This window comes from Dicentrarchus labrax, unplaced genomic scaffold (assembly GCF_905237075.1).
Source record: "Dicentrarchus labrax unplaced genomic scaffold, dlabrax2021, whole genome shotgun sequence".
Classification (NCBI taxonomy): domain Eukaryota; kingdom Metazoa; phylum Chordata; class Actinopteri; family Moronidae; genus Dicentrarchus; species Dicentrarchus labrax.
This window is the reverse complement of record NW_026136702.1, coordinates 26,090,711-26,113,676: the sequence shown is the minus strand read 5'-3', so window position 1 is coordinate 26,113,676 and position 22,966 is coordinate 26,090,711. Positions and strand designations below refer to the sequence as shown.

The following is a 22,966-nucleotide window of genomic DNA, read 5'->3' as shown; positions in this document are numbered from 1 at the left end:
TCATTTCTTGCTTTCACATGCATGTGATTTCTTTTACCTCTCTGTTCATACTTGACAACAGTACAATGGAGCTAACGGCCAGGGGTTAAGTTTGTTGTGCAAGCATTCCCCAGGAGAGCTATTTTTCTCTTACCACCTACATCTATACCTCACTAATTCATGACCTGTCTATAAATGCTTTGTTAGTAACAATGCCACCCCCAAAGCTACTGGCTTGAAGATCAGAAAAAGAAGCGCTGTCATTCGCAAATTTCCTCTGACAAACACACATAATTACAGGAATTAGCCCGCTATTTTGTCATTAGCCTTCACTTTCAATGAGCCAATAATCAAAAGAGAAACAAGAGTCAGAGACAAAGACGGATGTCTTTAGAGGATTTCAAGACACTTTCTCCCCCCACCTTTTAGCCCACACATTCAATTTGCTGTTTTATTAATATTATTAATGTAGTCAAGCTTGAAGCTTTGAAGCCAAGAGTTTTTTCTTCTGATTGGTATTGTGTGAGCACTGATGGCTCAGCTCAGGGAAGTCAGAGTGATTTCAAATGCACTTTGTTAGCACCATGATGAAAATGGCAGCTCGCCTTTTTAAAGCCGTATATTTGCGAGCGTGATTACGGGGTGTGTGTTCAAATAAATGAAGCCAAAACAATGACACACAATCAGGACTTCATAAGCCGTCGAAAGGCCACGGACAGATTAATAAGTGCTTTGCAGACACACACACACATACACACATGTACACGCAGAGGCCTTTTGGAATTACAGATATATGTGACACATTAGACAAGATTTTGTCCGGGACCATTCTGTATCCAAATGAGCAGAAGAAAGCAGTGATCTCACCATGTAATTTACTGTTGATTTGTGTTTGCACAAATGGAGCCTGATGTCTTTCAACATTAATAAGGGTAATATTTACCCTCTCCTTGTCCTGACAGGCCTTGGCAGTGAGGAACAGTTAGCTTTGTGAGGAGAGAGAAAGACAAGGGATGCTAACAGTTGGACATGTGAAGTATCCCTCGTACTGCTGCTCTTGTTGAGCCTGTTAAAGTGACAGTAATAACACTGCAGTAATGAGGGACTATAAATAGCAATGAAGTTGTCAGGGGTGGTTTTATGTGAATTTATGTGAATTCTCAGTCCGCTACAAAGACTGATAAATAATGAATGGAGATTATAAACTTGCAGTTAAAGATGCTCTCTGTGATTGCACATTGACAAGCCCACTTTAAAGCTTTAAAGCAGTAGCTTACATTTACTGCATACATTATCAGTCTGTCTATGTGCGTTTGCAGAGACTTGCTGTACATTGTGTGGGCACAAATTATGAGACAATGGGCACAGACATGCAAAAGACCCCCCACTCCTTCTACATAGGATCAAGACTCCCAGACTCTTTGAGTCTCTTTCAGTTTGCCATCACAAAATGGTTGTGATCCCCTTTCTTAGCCTTTCTATGGCGGTATTGTGTGGAGGTGCGGTGTTTTTGCCTCTCACCTCAGCCACACCCCCCAGCTGCCCTAACCACCAGAGGGCACTAGGGGCAGTCCCATGCTTCCCTCTAGTGGCCAAAGCCAGTCCATGTCATATGGTACAGCACAGAGGTGTCGAGACCTGCTACAGTGTGACAACAGTCTTCTTTCTTAGCCTTTCTGTGGTGGTATTGTGTGAGGGTGCGGTGTTTTTGCCTCTCCTTGTGATTTTAAGTATTTTTATGGGTTGCATTTGTATCCCTGTAGTAGTTTTTCCATCTCTTTTGGTGGTTTTGTGTCTCTTTGTAGTTGATTTGCATCTCTTTGTGGTGTTTTTGTTCATGTTTGTTGTCATTTTGCATCTCTAGTAGTAACCTTTGTTGCATCTCTCTCCTTCCTTCCTTGTAATGTCTTTACTATCACTATCTAAGAAAGGCATAAAATGCCTGAAAAGTAATTATGATCTATGTGCACAATAATCTATATTAGAGCTCCAACAATTAGTCGATTGACAGAAAAACTGTTTTGAGTAATTTAAAAAAAGCCAAAATTTTCTGGCCCCTGTTTGAATTAGTCTTCTGTGACTGTAATATTTGAGTTTTGGATTGTTGACAAAACGATACACCTGAAGACATCACCTTGGTTTCATCACAACATTCTGTTATGTTTCCTGTCTAAACTGTGTCTTTAAGTGACTTCACAGCCCATTCATCAAGCTCTCTTCATTGTCTGATCATCATATAGCACTGCTACATCCTGCACAAAGGATCAAATGAGAGCGAGCTGAAGAGGTTTGAATGCAAAATCTTTATTGAAAGACTCTGAGTGACATGGTGATTGTGGCTGGTTAAGCTTGGCATAGAAGCACAGACTGGATGGCATTCTCCACCACGTTCCCTGTTCCACAGAAGGAGAAACTGTGAGAGAAGAAAAGGAGATACAAAAGGAAAGAGACTGAGTGAAACACTTTAGAAGAGAATGTGAACGAACATTTTGGCTTATGTATCTATTTTAATCAATTTAAAGGTGTCTAAACAGTTGCTCATATTGTCACTGAGGAATAAATCCTAGTATGCACCGAATCGGTTGACAAGCCAAATTATGTATTAATACAATTAAATCCAATAATGCATTTGTTCAGTTTTGTTCCAGCATGAGAAAATCTCTTCCTCCCATCACAATGTTTTTATTTCTACTGTGAGCTGTATTGTAATATGAAATAAAGGCAGTGACAAAGGATCAGTAAATACCATTAAGAGAAATCTTCAGGATGTACTACCATCTCATCTCAGCCCCACCCCCAGCTGCCCTAACCACCGGAGGGCACTACGGGCAGTCCCATGCTTCCCTCTAGTGGCCAAAGCCAGTCAATGTCATACAGTACAGCACAGTGGTGTCGAGAGCTGCTACAGTGTGACAACAGACACACAGCCAAGCTCTGTTCATCAGTCCCCCAGCCCCCCTGAAAAGCATACAATTACCACCTCGATACTCTATGACTTTTCCTGAGGTTAAGAGAATTGCTTTTGATTTTTTACTAATTACAGGTTTAAAAAACAGAAAATGACTATTGTTTAGGATCTCAGAGATCACGGCTGTAAAACAAGTAAATACAATGACCTTCATCAGTGCTACAGCTGTGATTGATTTGTGCTTTATTTGTGATACTGGCATCTTGAGAGAGACAGGAGAGACAGGGAAGAGAGGGAGTAGTAAAGGACCTTGGGCTGGAATCAAACCTGCAATTCAGTTTTATTTGTATAGCGCCAATTTATAACAAAAGTTATCTCAGGACGTCAAATACTCCTTATAAAGACCCAACAGTTCCCTGATAATAAGTACTCAGCTATGATACATGGTGCTGGAACTCTACCAAGTGAACTAGGGCACTGTCCATGGACTGGACTGTGTTACGTTGAGAGGTGTTCCTAAGTTTATGTCCTTCCCATTTACATACACGAGGGGGGGAAGAATATTAGAAACTCCTCTGAATATAATGCAGTCCAATACAACATATCAATAACTATGTCCTGTATGATGAACTATGATCAATCTAATGGCAGAACTTATTATATAAAAAACTTACATCTTCTTGTCTTTTCCTCTCTGCAGCTCCACCTTGGATGCACCATACTTGGGATTCATGGGGTTAAAGATGTGGTTGTTCCACCGAAACTTCACCTCTGTCACATCACCCACATCCACCTCAGCGTCGATCAACACCTCATAGGTCCTTCCAGGCACCATCGTACCCCTGGAGAAATGTCACAACAGACTGCACTCAAAACACGCTTCATGAATTGTAGGAATGCATTTATTTTTTGAAACTCTTCCTCCTTAGATGGCTTTGACATTGTAATCCATTACAACAGAGTTGGCTGGTGATACACAGGTACTGATACTGGTACACTCATTCAACATTGTATGAAGAGAAAAAGGAGTCAGATATTCATCTATTTTGGTATTGTTAGGAAGTGGCATTGTTTTGGATTAAAGTTGAAAAATGGATTTCTGTCTATCTGTTAATTTCAAATTTTTATAGTTGTCCTTTGACCATAATGCTGGGTAATTGAAGGGTTGATGTCAAAGGAAAATATCTAAACAATATCATCATTATGATGTGGAAAACATATGTATTTAGAGCTACAAAGACACAACAACGTTAACAGGAATAAGAAGCAGAGTCAGGGTGGAATACTTGGCCGGAGTTAGATCACCATCAGAAGATGATAATTTAGGGTTAAAGGGTTAGAATTTTCTTTGAAAAGTTAATTAGTTAAAATTACATGAGAATGTGTGTATACAGATATGCACAGTACAGTATGTATCTATACACCAATCAGCCATAGCACTATGACCACTGACAGGTGAAGTGAATAACACTGATTATCTGGTTATCATGGCTCCTGTCAGTGGGTGGGATATATTAGACAGCAAGTGAATATTTTGTCCTTCAAGTTGATGTGTTAGAAGCCAGAAAAATGGGCAGCGTGAGGATTTGAGCGACTTTGACAAGGGCCACATTGTGATGGCTAGACGACTGGGACAGAGCATCTCCAAATCCTGCAGCTCTTGTGGGGTGTTCCTGGTCTGCAGAGGTCAGTACCTATCAAAAGTGGTAGTTTGTTGCGTATGGGGCACACTGGAATAACTTTACTATGATATTATTTAAGAGCGAGCAACGCAGCAATGCAGCTTCCTCAGGTTCACTCAGCAAAAAAAGAAAATTATAAAAAGTTATTCCAGTGTGCGGTGGTCAATTCTGATTGCATACTGTATGTACAGATATGTTTGTATGGTGAATACTATACTATTTGCTATACAACAATCTTTGATCTAACAATGAGACTACAACAGGAAGCTTTCCCTTTATTATTTTTCTATTTTTGTTTATCTTTTGTTTTGTTTTTTGTGTTATTCTGGATGTGTAGATATATATCCTTTTGACCTTGTGTAATAAAAAATAAAAAATATATATTTTTTTTATATACTTTCATTGGAGTCACTATACTATACACTAACAATCCAACTACCTTTTCCTTTGTGATCACAGAATTACATACTACGGTAGCTCCTTAAAACTTGCTACATTTTTATGTTAATCTGTATTTTTTCAGCTTTATTGCTGAAAACATATTTGAATGATGTCTGATTGGATTTAATGTGCTGAGCCAAAATTGTTCAAATCAAATGGATCGGGAGATTTTGAATGCGGCAAAAGCTGCACGTACAGACGCTGTGGCCGGTAGACTAGCTCCTTCAAACTTCTCTGTTTTTGTTGTAATAGTATCTTTTCGGCTTCATAGGCGATCCACCCAGCCAGATCTGCCGGACCAACCCACCACGACAGGTGCCGTTGTCCCAGGAGGATAGGAGGAGAGCTGGATAGGAGCCATGCTGGACTGGCTTGGACTTATGGCTGCTCCAAAATGGAACTACAGATGGCCAATCAACAGGAAATCAGAAACTGTTGCCCACATCTTTACAGAGACCTGCAACATCCTGGATCCTCGACGAGATGAAACCATATTTTCATCACTATCTTGTTGCTGCTGTTTGCATTCCCGCATGGAGACGCGAATTTAAAAAATGCACTGCAGAACTATTAACAACTGCAACTAAAAGCTTCATATGAAATAATTATGATAATAATAATAATAATAATTTATGAATCATTAATCTCATTCTGACAACTGAAAAGAGACAGTGGCCTTCCCATGGGCCTCTCTTCATAGATGTTCAGCAAGTAGATAAAAGGAAGTAAAGTAATGTCATCAGTGTGTCTTTTATTTTAAAATAATAGCATTTTGTAACATGCTAACACCAGGACATGACTCCAGGGGACTACTGCATTTATTATATATTCTAAAATATGTATTTGACATTTTGGTTATTTATGTCATATATCATAGGCTATATCTGATAGTGTAATACCGCTTTAAATGGTCCGAAGACTAGAAAGGCGCTATACAAGTACAGGTCCATTTACCATTAACCAAAGTTATGTATACATTATTACATTATTATGAATGTATATGAATGTTAGTTTCTGTTCGATGGACTTTGCCATCACTGAGTGAATGTGTGTGAAAGGGTGAATGTGGTATGCAGTGTAAAAGTGCTTTGAGTGGTCGGAAGACTAGAAAGGTGCTATACAAGTACAGGTCCATTTACCATTATTGCATTTGTAATTTTAGAATGGTGTTTTTGACCTCAAACTATGGCTCTTGCCCTCTATACAGGCTAGGGATGTTTTCATAGAATGTATTTATAACATAGGTCTAGCTTTTATAGTCTTTTTAATGCAGAAATAGATTTAATGGGTGAAGGCATTGGTGAAGCCCATCAACCTAATGTGTACCATACTGTACTTCTTTTAAAACAGCAGTCTGACATTCTGTGGAGGAACTATATAGTGGCTCATAGTGAAACTGTAGCTTAAAAAGCTTAATGCCCACTGCCTCTGCTCCTGGCATGCAGAGATACTGTAAAAGAGGAGATGAAAGGTACTTTGGCTGAGCTGTAAAATTACACCATCAGTGAGTATCTGGAACTGACCAGATCTGTCATGTAGGCAGCAGGGAGTCACATGATCAGATAAGAGATGGTGCAGTTGTTCAAACTCTCAGGCTTGGTCAACAAAGAGAAGCACAACATCCTAGACCACTTTTCCCCAGTCAGGGATGTTTCATGGACTTGAAGCTCATAGTGCGTTCCACAAAACAATGTTATAATGTTCTTACACATAAAGCTGGTGCTCCTTGGTGCTGTCATTATCTCCAGTGAGTGCCACATACATGAAGCCTGGGTTGGGCCAGCGGGGACCATCCAGGGTTACTGTCGCTCTGTAGCTGTAACCTAGAAATGGAAAGAAATAGAAAGCATCTGAAAACGTTATCTACCATCGCTCGGGCATAGTGTCGTAACATCTTGATGCATGCATCATTTTCCATGGGTGGGGATTATCAAAGAACAAAGCATGCACTCGGATACTCAGACACACAAAAACTCTTGCCTTCTCTTGTCTATTCTGCATTTATGTGTTATATATGTTTGGCCTCCAAATCTTTTTCTCCAGATTTAAGAAAACATGTTTCTTTGATAAGACCCCAATAAATGTCACATCATCATGATTTGAATAGTTTTTTCAGCGAAAACTAAATTTGTGATGCAGAAATGACCATTCCCACAGTAATCGTGAATCATTTCATCACAATATCTGTCAAAATAATTGCAGTATAATATTTTTATCATACTATAAAAACATCTCATTCCAATCTAACAAAAACACAAGAAGTGATTATAAATTAACGAAAACATACCTATGAAGCCTAAGAATATTGAATTCCATTTCTGACAATAGATCAACCTTAGGTTACACACTCAAGCTTAAGCAGTGCTGGTTGCAACTGACTGCTGGCTCGTGTTTTCTTCTAGTGGCTCGCTGTAGCTGTATTTACCCTGAAATCTAAAATGTGAGTTCCTACAACCTATGTTCAAGTCACATGTTTTTTTTTTTTTGCCAGGACAGGAAGGACAGGGTACTTACGGCCAAATGGGTTTAAACTGCCTGTGTTGAGGAAGTACTTCATCTTTGAAATGCCATCAGTCAGAGTGAACCTTTCAGCGTAGTGGCCCATCAGAGGACATTTGTCGTCTGCACATGGGAAACACTTTCCCTGTGAAGACAAGGACACAGTGAGGTGTGAAGAATGAGCTCACCCTGTGATGGAGTGTCTTTCCCTATCAATGAATAGTCAGGGAAAAGACTTTCCCCCCATACTCCTTTAAAATGTTGCAGATTGCCACCTTATAAATATAAAGGCAGAGAATGGCGCTGGTTTTGCGATAAGTTACTGTGTGGGAACAGGCTGACTTTGCGGCTCTCAGCTATGGCTGCAGGAATAACACCAGGGAGCGTTTACGAGGTGAACGACAAGGAGGTGCTGTCATCTCTCAACAGGGACATAGTCATATGAGGTCATGCTCGGCGCTCTCTGGGCTTCCTTTGATCGGGGACATGTGTCCAAAGCAGGGATAAACTGTCATTAACACCAACAGCTGCAGATACAAGCCCTCCCTGTGGAAGACATGAGGGAAGCCCATTTGCATCGCCCCCTCCACCGCAACACAAATCCAATCTTGCCGAATCAACTTCTAAAACCAAAGAAATGGTTCACAGCCATATCAGTGTCCCACGGCAACAGGTGGCTGTCCCATACACATGCTAGGCCAGTGGAGATAAGGGCCCCTTCTCCTTCCCCAGACCTCCTCTTGTCTGAGCCCATCTGATAGCCCTGAGTCACTTTTAAAATTGAGGACATAAGATGCCTCCCAGATCCCTCATCTGTGACCTCTACCACCAGACGCTCATATAAGTATGATACATGGTTTGAAGCCACCATATTTACAGTAGCCAACAACGTACACATCTAACACAGTGTCTAGATTGGGCCTGTAGTTTCTCCTACACACTGGGAAGGCTGAGCTGTATTGTATATAATGGTTGCAATCTGTGACTTAGATCCTACACACTGGTCCTTTAAATAAATGAACCAACAAAGCCAGTTAGCAAGGTAGCTGGCTTGGCATGCTATCGTGACTGGCTAATGCTAGCATGTAACCAGCTACGTGTTACAAAAACACAATGCTTGTCATTTTCAGGTGATTATACACTAATTAAAGCAAAGCTTTTGTATACCTATGAGGGAAATTATTTGAATTTGGTGTCTAGATTCTGAGAAGATACTTACTGCACCTGTAATAAAAATACAATACTACAATAGATAGATAGATAGATAGATAGATAGATAGATAGATAGATAGATAGATAGATCCTGAGGGAAATTCAAATTCAATATATAGTCTACTGTATATTGTATTGTAATTCTTCTGCACTTAATAGAGAAAAACTTTCAAATGCAGTACTTTTCTTGTAATGGAGTATTACAATATTAGTATACACTTCGGTACTGCCACTTAAGTATGGGATTTTATCTCCTCTTGTTTTTTTATTAAGGATGTGTTTCTCATTACGGTAAGGTTATTTATGCTAGGACTGAAGCTATATTTCTTAGAATTTAGATTCCACCTGATCCTATTATCACCACAGCTTTAACACTTCCAGGTCAACACAGTCACTTATTTAAAATAACTTTGAACACCAACCAAAGAGACAGATATTTCAGTTTGTAGAATGTGTAATTTACTAATGTCTCACGATGGAAATTCTGCAAAGAAAATAACCACTTAACCAAATAATAATAGCCAAAGACTCACATCATCAAAACTGCCCTTGTCAGAGCAGGGGAATCCTACGAAGCCTTGGGATTTGACTATGCTTTCGCTGTAGTACTGGTGGGCTCGGACATGGTTGCAGGCATCAAACTTCATGGTACCTGGCATAAGATTGGAGCAGTTGATAGCAAGGAGAAGGAGAAGAAGTAAGAGGAAGCAGTGTTAAAAGAGGGTACGCTAAAGAGGAATCAGTGAAGAGATGTAAATGCAGATTTGAGTCTTGAATTTTAGAAAAGTATGATCTCATGACCTTCTGACCATGGTCATTATGTATTGCTGAGCACGAGAAAGATCTAACAGATTAGAAGGCTGAGAAGTTGACAGAGAATTATTTTTAATAATATAATGAAATTCCCTGCCATAATTGTGAAAATCAGCACAGAAAATAAGTTGATGAGGATGTTACAGTTTGAGAGTCAGCACCAGTAAATAAATAATAAGGAGAATCTTAGTTAGAGTTAGAATGTGAGACAGAGAGACAGTGTCGGGGAGAGACAAACATAGAAAGAGGTCATGGCTTCTGTTGTTTTCTCTTCCAGTACAGGGCAAACACCAGGCGCTCCAAGACCTCCAGCTATGCAGCCTGGCTCCCACTCTCCCTCTCTTATCTATAGGATCAAAAGTGGCAGATTCAGCTGTGCCAACACCCCCACCCTCCAGACCCAGGCATGGCACCAATGCTGCCACTTGAGCCTTGCTTCTCAGCGGCACATTTCAAAAGAATGCCGTCGTCATCCATAGCAGAAAATATTTATTCAGATTGGTCCAACAGGAATAACTCTGCCTGGGGTTTCTTTACGATTTTCCGTTGGGACAACTCCAATATTCCACAGGGGCTCTGCATTGTAAGTTGCATGGCTGAGAAAAAAGGATATATTAGTCAGTGTGTTATGTATAAAAAGCATGCCGGTGATGAAGCCTATAGACTTGAGACACCTGGACGTGTAGTGTGTAAAGCATCAAAGTAGTGTATCAAAAGGTCACTTCAAGTGTTGGTAAATGTACAGATAGTTGATTCAGGAAATAAAGGTAAGTTAATTGATTTGTGGCACACTTTTTAAATAACATACTTTTCAATATTTGGGCTTGGGGAGAGGTCAAAGGCTCAAGCTCAGAAGAAGTCACGAGTCATTGGTGTTAAATTCAAGGTCAAGTTGCAAGTCTTCTGATTTTGTCAGGTATAGTCTAAAGTCATTAAGTTTGTGACTCAAGTCCAAGTCACGTGATTTGAGTCAACACCTCTGCTTAATGCATTTCATGTCAAAAAAGGTTTGCAGATTAATAAGCTGACAGTCATCGATGAGACACATTTCCTGAGATGTCAATGTCTAATGATGCTGGAATCATTAATGCTTATGTAGCATGGTGGGGAAAATAATGGCATCATCATTAACACCACAAGAGGGCACTGTACCCCTATGAGCAGGAGGGATATTGGGGAACTACAATTTTCTTTTCCTAGGATGCTGAAGGAATGACTCGCCCTACTCTCTTAATGGTTAGTAGTAGTTGTCTTCACTGGTTGGGTTGGTTAGATTTAGGCATGAGGATTGGGAATGGGATTGGGTTTGGGGTAGAAATATGAGGATAACGCAGTCAGAGGGAGAGTAGGTAAAGAAATATCTTTTGGGGAACAGCTCAAATGAGACTGGGAAATGGGAATTCTGGCTGTTTTGGATGTTTTGATTTTGCACAACATCAAGTGATAAACATTGTCCACTGATTTCAACTAAAGGCAAATTGCTTTATTTTCCTAAACTTAACTTTACTTAATTTGTGCAGTGGACATACAAGACAACTACAGCAATCACAATCATAGCACAACACAATCAAAGCACAGAAATGCAGAGAACAGTCTATGGTCTACTCCTGTGATTGACTGTCGTAACCAGGGGCGGACTGGGACAATATTCAGGCCAGGAATTTGATACCATCCCAGGCCACCACCACCCGATTAACGCAAAACACCAAGAGTGAGTTAGGTTGGGCGCCTACTGATGTAAGAGTGTAAAATAATAAAGTAAAGGCTCCACATGCGCCCACACACAGCTTTTTCCAGTCATTTCCCCTACAAAATAAATGTTTCTGTTGTGCTGCAATAACCTGTACTCAAATCACATAAACCGAAATTTCTATTCTATTTCATTTACTACTACACTTTTAATCCATCTAAACTTGAGACCAATCCTATTTTTAATGTAACAGGTACCAGACCACTGTGACAACCATAGTATCATACCACAAGTGAGAGGTACACAGGTGGCACACTGCAGATGTGTAGGTTTATTCTCCACGTCTTCCATGCACAGCATCGGGAGCAATTTGAGGGTTCAGTATCTTGCTCAAGGATGCTTCGACTCGTGGCGGGGGGAGCCGGGGATCGAACCATCAACCTTGCAATTAATAGACGACCCACCCTTCTTCTGAGCCACAGCCGCATTATATGCCTTGGCTATGTTCATATAACAACAAATATGTTCTTAATCTCAATGTGATTTTATCTGGTTAAATAAAAGTTCAATGAAATAATATAATACAAGGATTTCAATATTCATATAATTTATTATGTTGTGTCTATGTTAGTTAACCATATTCTAAAATTTGCAATAGCCTTTGTTACAACTTAAAACATTTGTTTTATTAAGTCAGTTTTAGCCCCATCAGCTTCCACAAAGTGGAACTAACCTCCTCATGAAGCTGGTGGTGCTGGATAGACTCTGGTTGTGTGTCTGTTGCCGCCACTACTGTTTAATGTCTGACCTGCTCCCTCACTGACAAACATGTCAGTTATTTTACAGCACTTCGCTGATCTGTGGTCAGTGCTTCTAGCTTTTAGCCTCTCCCTCTCTGCTCCACCTTTCCTCTTGGGCTGTCGATCTCGCTCCATTTTTCAAGCATGTAGAACGACAGGTGAGGGAGGAGGGAGGAAGGGGGCGGGGGCGCACCTTGGTGTGTGTGTGTGTGTGTGTGTGTGTGTGTCTGCCTGCAGTGCTGTGACAGAGAGCCTCAGACAAAGAGAGGAGGGGGTGTGTTTGTGCCCAACGTTGCTGCTCAGTGTGTGTGAGCTTCAGTGAGGCAGTTACTCTAATGAGCCGCATGACGGATTGTTTATTTCAAAATCAAGCGCGACCCGAACCGAGCCTTTGGTATCGACCATCTGCAATCGCCCAGCGGGCCAGTTCGGCGGCCAGGCCACTGGGAAATGTCCCGGTGCTCCCGGTGGCCAGTCCACCACTGGTCGTAACGGAGGCAGATTAGTATCATTGCTTGATGACTCAGTGTTGTTAATGAAGGTTAACATCTTACACCTATTGTCTAATTCATAGATTTAGATGCCTTACCTTAAAATTGTGGTTTGATGGTTATTATTTTTCTTGTACAGTTGTGTATGGTGTCCTGCCATGATGATGATGATGATGATGCTCTGACCAGTTAGTATGTAGTTAAGTTTTATACATTCATTGTAAAATTGTACTAAACACCTTTGTTTGTGTGTCTCTGTTTATCTCACCCTCCCAGATGGCATCCAGGTCAGTGGGTTTCCCTTTGTTGGTGGTGCAGCCAGGCATCAGCTCTCCTCCATTGGGGTAGAAGTCAATGTGGCCCACAGATTGTGAAATCCCCAGACCTGAGAGGATGGAAACAGAAATCAAATTTGATGAAGATGATGATCTTATTTCAAACTCTATGAAGAAATGGTAACATACAGCATTAAATAATCGAAATTGGCTTGAATATTGTTTAGGCCTTCATTTCTGTAAGCATTTGTCACATTACTACACACTACTTCTTACTGGTACAGTACTGTTTATCAGTGGCGTGCACGGGGGTTAGGGTTAGGCGGTCGCCCCCCCTCGTGGCCCAATTGTTGAAAACGCATGCTAAAGTGCCCTCTACAGTGGTGAGGACGCGCTATATGTGCCCCTTCTTTTCTTTCCGCCCCTGCCCTTCAAAAAGTCTGTGCACACCACTGCTGTTTATAGTACTGTACTTATATATAGTTTACACAATGAAGTCACTGAGTGAATACTTTCCCTTGGATCACACTAATTTGGATCAACAGTGATAGCTACCAAGTTTGGAGTTGAAAGGAAGGCCATCTGTGTGAATGACGTCCACAAAGGTGGCATCACTGGTGTCCAGACGCACAGTGGCATTAGTGTCCTGGAAGTAAGGTTCAACTGGGTCCAGTCCTGAGCACAGAAAGAAAGGTGTGAAAACACAAAACAATCAATTTTATCTTAGCTCATTTCTAAAAACATTGTCTTTATCAAATAATCAAACATGTACAGAGACAGATTCCAATGTAGAGACTCTGCTGTTTCAGAAACCTAAATCACCTGATGGACTGCAACAAAGAAGAGCACCTTTTACCCAAAAAATTATTTCGAATTTTATTCATATGGCTGCATAAAATAGCATCGGACAGGGGTGCCCAAAATGTGCAAGCTTCTAACCAGAAGGTAATATGATAAGCTGGTGCAGTCTATGTCATCCCATTAGTATTTTAAGTAATTGCATTTTTTGGCAATGTAGTATCAAATTATGAACAGTTTTCTAAACATGTCACTCTTGTGGGACTACTTGACAGCCCGAACAATATATCAGCTGATATTATTGCAGACATATCAGCATCAGTACAAATTATTTTACTGTTATTCTTTAACACAGTTATTTGTTTAAGAAAAAAGCCTTATAATTACCTTTGCAGAGTAATATCAGTGCACAATTCACATGAAAAGGGCTATAAATGTTTTCCCTCTAAAACTTGTGTCGGCATCAAATCAATCAAAAAAGAAAAAACAAACAAAATGGGAGTAACCCGGACTATGCGTTTGTATCTTTTGGAACACTGAATAGAGAATGATAGAGCAAAAGCCTTCCAGTAGATCTTAGCCCTCCTGGAGTAAGTAGAAGTCTTATTCAAGCTTAAAGTGCATCAGGAATACAGGGCAAGTTATAGAGCTCAATCATTGGCACATTAAAGGACAATGTTTTTAGCCTGGATTTAAAAATTGCTACTTTTAGGACACATCTAAGATCTTCTGGCAGTTTGTTCCAATTGCATGAAGCATAACAGCTGAATGCTGCTTCACCATGTTTAGTTTGAACTCTGGGCTGCACTCACTGGATCTAAGAGCCCCACTCGGTTTATATTCAGGCTTAATGAATATAATATTCAGAGATATACACTACCTCACACTGATCTGCCAGGGTCAGTGTGTATCTAAATATATAAAACAATAGACTAGGTATTGGAAGAGTGAGTAAATGTTACCAATATGTTGGGCCAGTGTCAATCTGTACATGAAACTGGTAATGTCAGTAAATTCAATACAGTTACGGAAAAAATTTGATAAAATATTGTGGTTTTGAAACTCAAAAACAAATAATAATAATAATATTAATAACAACAACAAAAAATTCAGTATACTCTACAATAGATGTTTAGACAACAGTGAGTGACTTCAGCTGACAGGTTATTATATTGTGAGGACTGTGGCAGGGGTACCTGTGATGCGTGCAAGGCCAGTGATCCTGCTACCAGCATCTCCTGCAGCGTGAGCTCCGATGCCGTGTCCGATAATATGGAACACATCAGCCTTCTGCCTGTAGTTGCCCTGCAACATGTAACATATAGTATATGTTCAGTTCCAACACACTGTATCTACCGCACTATCATACATGCGCAGGCATATGTCTGTGCCCTTTCCACCCTTTTTCATTTATTTATTTTAGTTGTTGCTTCTGTGATTACACCAATTCTCAGCTTAAAAAGTAAAAAATGTCACATAAACTGAAGCATGCATTTTGTATGTGTGTGTGGTATATCCTATGCTCCTTAAATTTCATCAGCCTTTTTAAATCTGTCTCTTGAGAGTACCCCAAATTTATGCAAGTACGACTCTAAATTCCTGTAATACTCATCTAAATTTAAAGGAAGGGAGCTCCATTGGCTGCATTAAAATGCAGATACCCTGCAGTGTACTTCTCCCTTGATTTATGAGCTCAGTAAAAAGTTTCCTAATGAGTTTAGGGTCTCAAGATCTAGTTTTAAGTCTTCTTCCATACAGCATGATGTTTATTTTGTAAATGATGGTCTCATTAAGAGTAATATAGACAATAAAGCAGGGTCTGTTTTAGGGCGTGGCTACCTTGTGTGAGTCCGTCCAGCTCAACGCACCAAACTCAGATCAAACTGTTAAACCAGGCAGTGCTGCCAAATAAGAATCAAGATTCTGTTCCTGCATTAACTATTTCAAACCTAAAATCATTTCAGAAACTTCTTTTTTCATAGTTTATCTGTCAGGTGACCAGGTGTGTGACCAGGCGAGCAGCCATTGTTTCCCGCTACTGACGTGTTGAAACTGCACAGCCAATGAGAGCAGCTCAACTCGCAGTACCTCACCTCCGCTAAATTGTGTGAATAGGTTTACACAAGCTTTCCTAGCTTAGCACAAAGACTGAAAGCAGGGGGGAACTGCTAGCCTAGCTCTATCACAAGACTATCTCTGTGCAAGGAATCAGACAGCAATAAAGCGTATAGAGAAAGAATACTTGTAGTTTTTTTTCAATCATTTATTTATCTATGGAACACGTTGTGACCTTTACCTATAGTATGCAGTGACAGTCAATGAAGTGCTGTATTTACCATAAGGAATGTGATCATGGATGCCACCTGAGCAGCCACCACCCTGGCATTATTGGCAGCTTGGGCATACTGAGTCTTCACACCTTTCTTCCACTCCACAGCAATGCAGTTCACAATATCCCACTTCACCATTACCTAGACACAGCAACAGGTTTTATGCACCTTGACCCAATTTACAAAATAATATTTTTTGGGTCAGTCAATAAGTAAAGGGTTTATGATTTATGATCATTTATTCACATAGCTCCTTTCGAAATAAGAGCGACAAGGTTCTTCACAATAAAATAATAAACATTTAGAATGAAATATCAAACAGGCAGGACAGTAACAAACCCAAGAGAACAAAAGAGGAACTGAGAAATAACATCAACAAAAGAGCAAAAGCATTACTTAATAAAAAGAAGATAATAAAAGATAGTGAGTAATTTAAAATTTCAGTTGAATAGGATCATCCAATAGTAACTGGTGACAACTATTCCAGAATTGAAGGGCAAAGACAGGGAATAGTCTTCTTTTGCCTAATAAACACTTTTTAATCTAACCAGGAAACTTGTAGCTATTATACAATCATTCAGAAATGTACTCAGGAGCTTCATCATACAGTAATGTATTTGTGAAGACACAAAAGCACGGACTCATTTATCAGAACTGGGGAAAATAATTGTAAAAGTTTCAGTCCAGCGAAGACAAACTAAGCTCTATTACAGGTTGATATTAGAGGGTAAACGTCCCACAGACTGCTGCAGGATCTTACAATTAGCACAATTAGTTTTTTTCTGTTTACACCTCAAAACTGGATTATGTAATAACATCACAAAATGTCATACATTTTCACTTCAGTATGAAATTACATCTAAATTTTGTAATAATCTGCCACATTTGTAATAAACAGCATTGTGTTTTGTAATAAAGGATTACATATTGTGGTGGTTATTACAAAATACAGAAATTATAATTAGTTATGATAATAACTTTATGCAATAACCAAACAAAATGAAACTTCCCAAATATTAAATGAGTGTCCTGTGGTGCCCCATTGGTGTTGCAGCTGACTCTTATTTTAGTCTAATTAGCTACATAAAAGCAGTAACAAGATCAGCTTGTTATCATCTTACAAATCCAGCCAAACTCAGGGACTTTGTGTCAGATGCCAATCTGGAAAAATTCATTTACTATTTACTCATTTATTTCTGGCAGGGTTGACTACTGCAATGGTCTTTAGACAGGGCTCCCCAAAAACACCGCCAAAAAGCTTGCGCAACTCCCACATTTTGTAATATCCACCATAATATATAATTATTTATTTATTTTAAAATGTATTACATAAGCTGTTTATTACAGATTGTTACAAATTGCAGTTGTTATTACATAAGGAACTGAAATTGTATTCCATTTTGTCAAGTTATTACATAATCCAGTGTTCTAACATAATCTCCATTATACTGGAGTGGAAGTTGAAATCTCATGGACAAATATCTGAAAACTACACAAATAAAACCAAAAACAACTGCTACCACTAGAGGGAAGTGATAAAATATGAAGTGAATATGAACTTTTTAAATGTGTGTCAAATTCTTACCTTACACATCTCCTGTGGCCAGGCCTCGTCTCCTTTTTCCAAATAACCAGGAATGATGAATCGAGTCTTTCTCTTTCCATTGTAGTTTGAAGCCAGGATGGACTGGTCAATCTTGATCTCCTGACGGTTTCAATAGAAAAGCAATTTAGAGTTTAAAAGATCGGTTAACATTTTTTCAAATCTGTCTTAATACAATACACTCATGCCCAAGTGTACAAGTGTTAAAAAGTTCAGCAGAAGCTAATTTGAGGCTTCAGCAGTGTCCCTACAATACTTACACACATGGTTTTCACATGGTCAGACACAACAGCAAAAAAAAAACCTCTCTTGCCTGGTAGTAGGTGTTCTTCTGTGTGTAGAGGAGGAAGCGGGTGCCGATCTCCTCCTGGGGCCAGGGTAGGACAGAAGCTGGTCTCTGAGCAGTGCCCCCCCAGGGAGGCAGGTCACTGAAGCAGCCTAGGTCATTAAAACAGACCTCAGCCGCTGTGGACATAAAGAACACACCACTAAGACAAACCCTCAGACTCCCATATGGAGATAATTTCACAATGATACTCAGTTACTGCTCAGATACTGCAATTTTAATATGATATATTGGCAACTCAGATAAAACTTTCGACTCATGAGGTTCTGAAGCTTTCTAGTCTGAAAAGGCCCTTTATAGACCTTTCAGGAACTGTGTCTTGGTAATAGGAAGTCCAAAAGGGTCCAAAATGATTCATTTGTCCATATTTGAAGCTTACTTGGACAGAATATCTATACCAACTGGGTAAACTGAGTAGTAACGGATGAACCCAGTTTGGTCTGGACTGCATTCTCTTTAGTTTAGTCTCTCTACTCTTTAACAACCACATTACCATTGTCAGACTTTCACTTCTATCTCAGCTTGTTGACCATCATCATTTATCATCATATTTTTTGTTAGACTGACTTAATTTGAGTTTCTATCTGAGTACTCCAGCCAGCATGGTCATGTTCATAAAAAGTGGAACAACTGCGTATTCAAAACAGGAGCTAATGTTTACAGGCTCCAAATATAATTTGGACACTCCAAAAATCAATGATCATGCATAGATCAAATATAAAATGAATATGAAAATATATGAAAAAGTAAACCATATATCCTGGGATTATTAAAGTATTTCTGATTATGATATATTTCCATATTAGGATTACCGAGAAGCACAATGGATTCTATCTCAAATGCTCAAATGGACTGTGTCAATGCTTTTCAGTTTCAACGTTCTGTCAGCATTTGGATGTTGAGAGGAGGGTGGATTTATGCATATTGATGAGAAAATGTCACGCCTTCTCTGAACCAAGCAAGGTCACTATCCCCAAAGCGTCTGATCAGACACACACTTTATTTTGTATTTTTTCAGTGGCAAAACCTGTTTCAATTTCAACGTTTATGTTTTCAGGTCAGGTTTTGTTTTCAATGCCAAATTTTCCATACCAAACCCAAATTTCACGTTTCTAGCCCCATAGTTAAAGGACTCAATTGAAAGACCTCAAAGTGAACTGAAGCCATAGGTTTTGATCACTTTCCAAAAAAGTACTTTGATGTTATATCATCTAAAAGCTGTTCCACTATCAGCAAGAATAAAATAAAGCATTCATTTGTTTTTCAGGAGATTCAAATGTGCAAAAGTAATACATAAGAAATTTGGAATATTATTTTTTTTTGTTGACCTTGGCAGCCATTGAGAACTTGGATTCTTAGATCTGAATCTGACAGGGAAACAAAAGAGGAAATCTGTATCTTAAGAGGTTTCATCACTAGCAGCTTAAAACCAATCACTGAAAACATGTACCACTTTAACTTACTTACTTTGCCATTTGAGTAAAATGAATGTTAACTTGCCATATGATGCGCCAATGAGGAAGCAGAGCAGACCCAAACTCTGTGACATCTGTTTGACAAAGTCCCATGAGAATTGGTTGTAGAGAATGGTAAATGGACTGGTATTTGTACATCACTTGTCACATTCTTCCATTCACACACACATTCATACACAGATACTGACATGCTAGATGCCAACTACTCATCAGGAGCTATACAGAGTTTTCTATCCAAAGATTTGGGGTTCAAACCATCAATCCTTTGATTACCTATTCCACAATCTGAGCCACAGTGAAGCAAAGATACGAACAGAATGATGCTGTATACTCACCTTGAGGCCAGACAGAAAGTAGCGAACTAACTTTGCACTGCTTTAAATAGTGCAGTCAGGAGGCTTTTTGGCCATGAGGCAGTGGGAAACATACAGGTGTGTCAGGTCAAAAACAGGTCAGTTATTAGTTACAAGTCTGCTTATACATACACAGTGCCTTAACCTGTGGTTCAGAATTTGAACAGATGTGTTGGTCAGTAGATCTGGAGAGACACACTTTGTACTATAGATATCTACAGTCAACAGGATTTCATAATCACATGTCTAATCCACCCGCCCTGCAGCCCCTCATCATTAAGAGGACTGAGGTGGAGAGGGCTGACAATTACAGATTCCTTACTACAAGTAACATCAGATCTGAACTGGACTTTGAACACTGCTGCCACAGTGGAAAAAGCCCAGCAGAGACTGTATTTAATCAGGCTGCTCAGAAAAGCTGGTCTCCACTGTCGCCCTCTCACCCAGGTCTACAAAGGACTGATAGAGAGCATCCTCACCACAGGCATCACTGTCTGGTATGGAAACACCATACAGACTGAGAGGAAGGCTCTGTAAAGAGTCATAAAGACTGCAGAGAGGATTAACAGAACAGAACTCCCCTCCATGGACACAATCTACACACAGCGCTGTCAAAAAAGAGCAGAGAGAATCATCAGAGACATACTACATCCAGCTCACTCCCTCCTCAAACACAAAAACTGCACATACAACCTCAGGCACAGACGAGCGGACAGCATCACCACAAACAGAACACGCTCCAAAAAAACCCTCTAATATTCAATTCAATTCAATTTTATTTGTATAGCACCAATAACAGAAGTTATCAGACACTTTTCAAATAGAGCAGGTCTAGACCGAACTCTTTATAACATTATTTACAGAGACCCAACAGTTCTTCCCTGAAAAACCTTTAAAACAGAAACCTAGGACAGATCCTCGGCTCTAGGTGGGTGGTGTCTGTCTCGAGGGGAGAGAGAGAGAGAGAGAGAGAGAGAGAGAGAGAGAGAGCGACAGCAACAGGTGCACAGCAACAACAGTATTGGCAATGGCAGTCAAACAAGACCATGCAACCATGAGACCTACAGAAAGCTCAAAAAAAATAGCATAACATGCATTAAAAAGAAAAGAAAGAGTGCAGAAAGAGAGAGGAAGAGAGTAGCTCAGTGCACCAGAAAGTAGGCCTTTAGCAGCATAACTAAGGGATGGTTCAGGACTCACCTGATCCAGCCCTAACTATAACTTTATCAAAGAGGAATGTCTTAAGCCTACTCTTGAATGTGGTGAGGGTTCTGCCCCGAACCCCAACTGGAAGCTGGTTCCACAGGAGAGGAGCTGGTAACTGAAGGCTCTCTCCGTTCTACTTTTAGAACTATAGGAACACAAGTATAGAAGCATATCATATTATATCATATTGTCTCCTGGGCCTGTGCAATTTACACTTCTATAGAGGGTTTTGTGCAATTTACAATGCTATCACTTTCCATTAATATAGGGTTTTATGCACTTTCTTTTTATTTCTAGAGAAGTATATGTTTTATAGATTTATGTGTCTTTCTTGTGTGTCTTTTTAACTTGACTTGACTCTCTGAACAAACAACCACACAAGAGTTCCTATGTGTGCAAGCACAAATGGCAAACAAAGTTCTTGAATCTTGAATCTTGAATCTTGAATCTATTCTGTGTGAGCAGCTGGTAGGAACAATCTACACTGCTTATACAGCACACAGGTAGCCTCTGCTGATTCACAACTACGGTATGAATACAATCGCCACATACAAGACAATATAAACTTAACTCACAAGTAAAATGACATTGTCAGTTTCCATGTTCTTCATTAATTCTGATATAATTGTACTGCAAGTCTGTCTCTAATGACCAGAATCATGATTTTGTACATTTTGTACAAGGTTGTGCCAGGCTCTCTGTGTCTACAGAAGGAGGAAGGAGGAATGACCCCTGGGATCCAACTATCTACTCTACTGGGTAACACTTATTTGGTGTTTAACATTTCTTAAATAGTTTATAAAACACTGTAATGTAGTTGTAAGCAGATATAAGTGCAATTTTTAAGTGTGTATTTATGTACAGTATTTGTTAACAGTTATTACTTCTCTTATAAAGACATATTTTAGATTATTACAACTGGTGTTTTACTATATTGTCATTCATTATCTGTTTATACAACACTTAAGGCTGCCCACAGGAGTAGTTATAGTTAGTAAATTTTAAATTGTAAGCACTTAGATGCTTACAACTACACTGTGTCATAAACCACCTATTATATGTTTTTGTACTGTAGGTAGTAGGTGGGTAAAGTTAGGGGGACTGTATGGATGATGTTGAAACATGTCAGTTGTTTTTGTTCAGTTTTTGGACATTTCATATGTCCAGTAGATGGCATTAGAGAGTAGATGTACCATTGGAGGGAGCGGGATCTCCACTAACAGTATCTTGCTTAAAGTTCAGACTTGTTCAGACCACCAATGAAATATCATATTGTGCTTAAAAAGTTCTTAAATGTAGAAAACAGTTTCTGACCACAGTTCCCACAACTTTTTATTTCCCTTTATCAGGTGCAGTCATACACATTCACACGTTCAAGGATACAACAGTTCCCACAATTTCTATCTCCTCTGAAGAGGATAATCCCACTGCATCCCAACTACAGACAACAAATTTAACTGTGTTTTGAGTATGACAGAATCATATGCAAAACAGCTACAGTGTGACATTGATGGATTAGGGTTAGGGTTAGGGTTAGGGACACTATTACAATTATACTCACTCATACTGCTGTCTTTAGAGACTAGAACCTTGATTTTCCATGTCATTTTTTAATTTATATAACTACGGTGGAGGGAGTTCTCGGCTGAAACGATAATGTTCTTTTTACAATTAATTTCAGGCTTAAATTAACCACTACTGGTTAACTACCCACCCCTGGTCTTAGTTGGATGAACAGATACAGATACAGATACAGATAATGGCACACTTGCTCATCCCTAGAACTTTTCAATTCTTGGAGCAACAGATTCTGTGAATAGAACCTGCAAATACCATCTACTGAGACTACTACTAAAACCATGAGATACAGCATAATGCTGAGTCAAGATTATTTGGTTTAAGCCAATGTATCTAGTTGTAATGTTGATCTTTGTAACAGATGCTGTAAATGGAAGGTCCAAATGACAGACTTTTTCTTTGTTATTCTAGCATTATATTCAAATATAATATAAATATAACAATATATATATAACAATAAAAATCTAAGTTGTTTTATGGTCAATTG

The 22,966-nt window shown here is 39.4% G+C and overlaps 1 protein-coding gene across 1 annotated transcript; it reads right to left on the bottom strand.

Annotated features, from left to right (window-relative positions):
* Window positions 1-2,267: 2,267 nt before the first annotated feature.
* Window positions 2,268-19,485, bottom strand: LOC127376775 (inactive pancreatic lipase-related protein 1-like). Its single transcript, XM_051424020.1, has 12 exons — window positions 19,368-19,485; window positions 17,835-17,986; window positions 17,504-17,623; window positions 15,925-16,059; window positions 14,785-14,893; window positions 13,346-13,465; window positions 12,784-12,900; window positions 9,255-9,373; window positions 7,525-7,654; window positions 6,719-6,833; window positions 3,562-3,729; window positions 2,268-2,392 (listed from the first exon to the last, which is right to left on the bottom strand). The coding sequence occupies exons 1-12, from the start codon at window positions 19,414-19,416 to the stop codon at window positions 2,323-2,325; spliced, it is 1,404 nt and encodes a 467-aa protein (XP_051279980.1). The 5' UTR covers window positions 19,417-19,485; the 3' UTR covers window positions 2,268-2,322.
* Window positions 19,486-22,966: the final 3,481 nt, after the last annotated feature.

Coding starts and splice junctions, on each gene's coding strand:
- LOC127376775 (XM_051424020.1), bottom strand. CDS start 19,416: ATGTCACAGAGTTTGGGTCTGCTCTGCTTCCTCATTGGCGCATCATAT. Junction 7,655..9,254: donor ACAAGGGCAGTTTTGATGAT/GTGAGTCTTTGG, acceptor TTGTCTTCACAG/GGAAAGTGTTTCCCATGTGC. Junction 2,393..3,561: donor AGAGGAAAAGACAAGAAGAT/GTAAGTTTTTTA, acceptor CTTCTCTCACAG/TTTCTCCTTCTGTGGAACAG.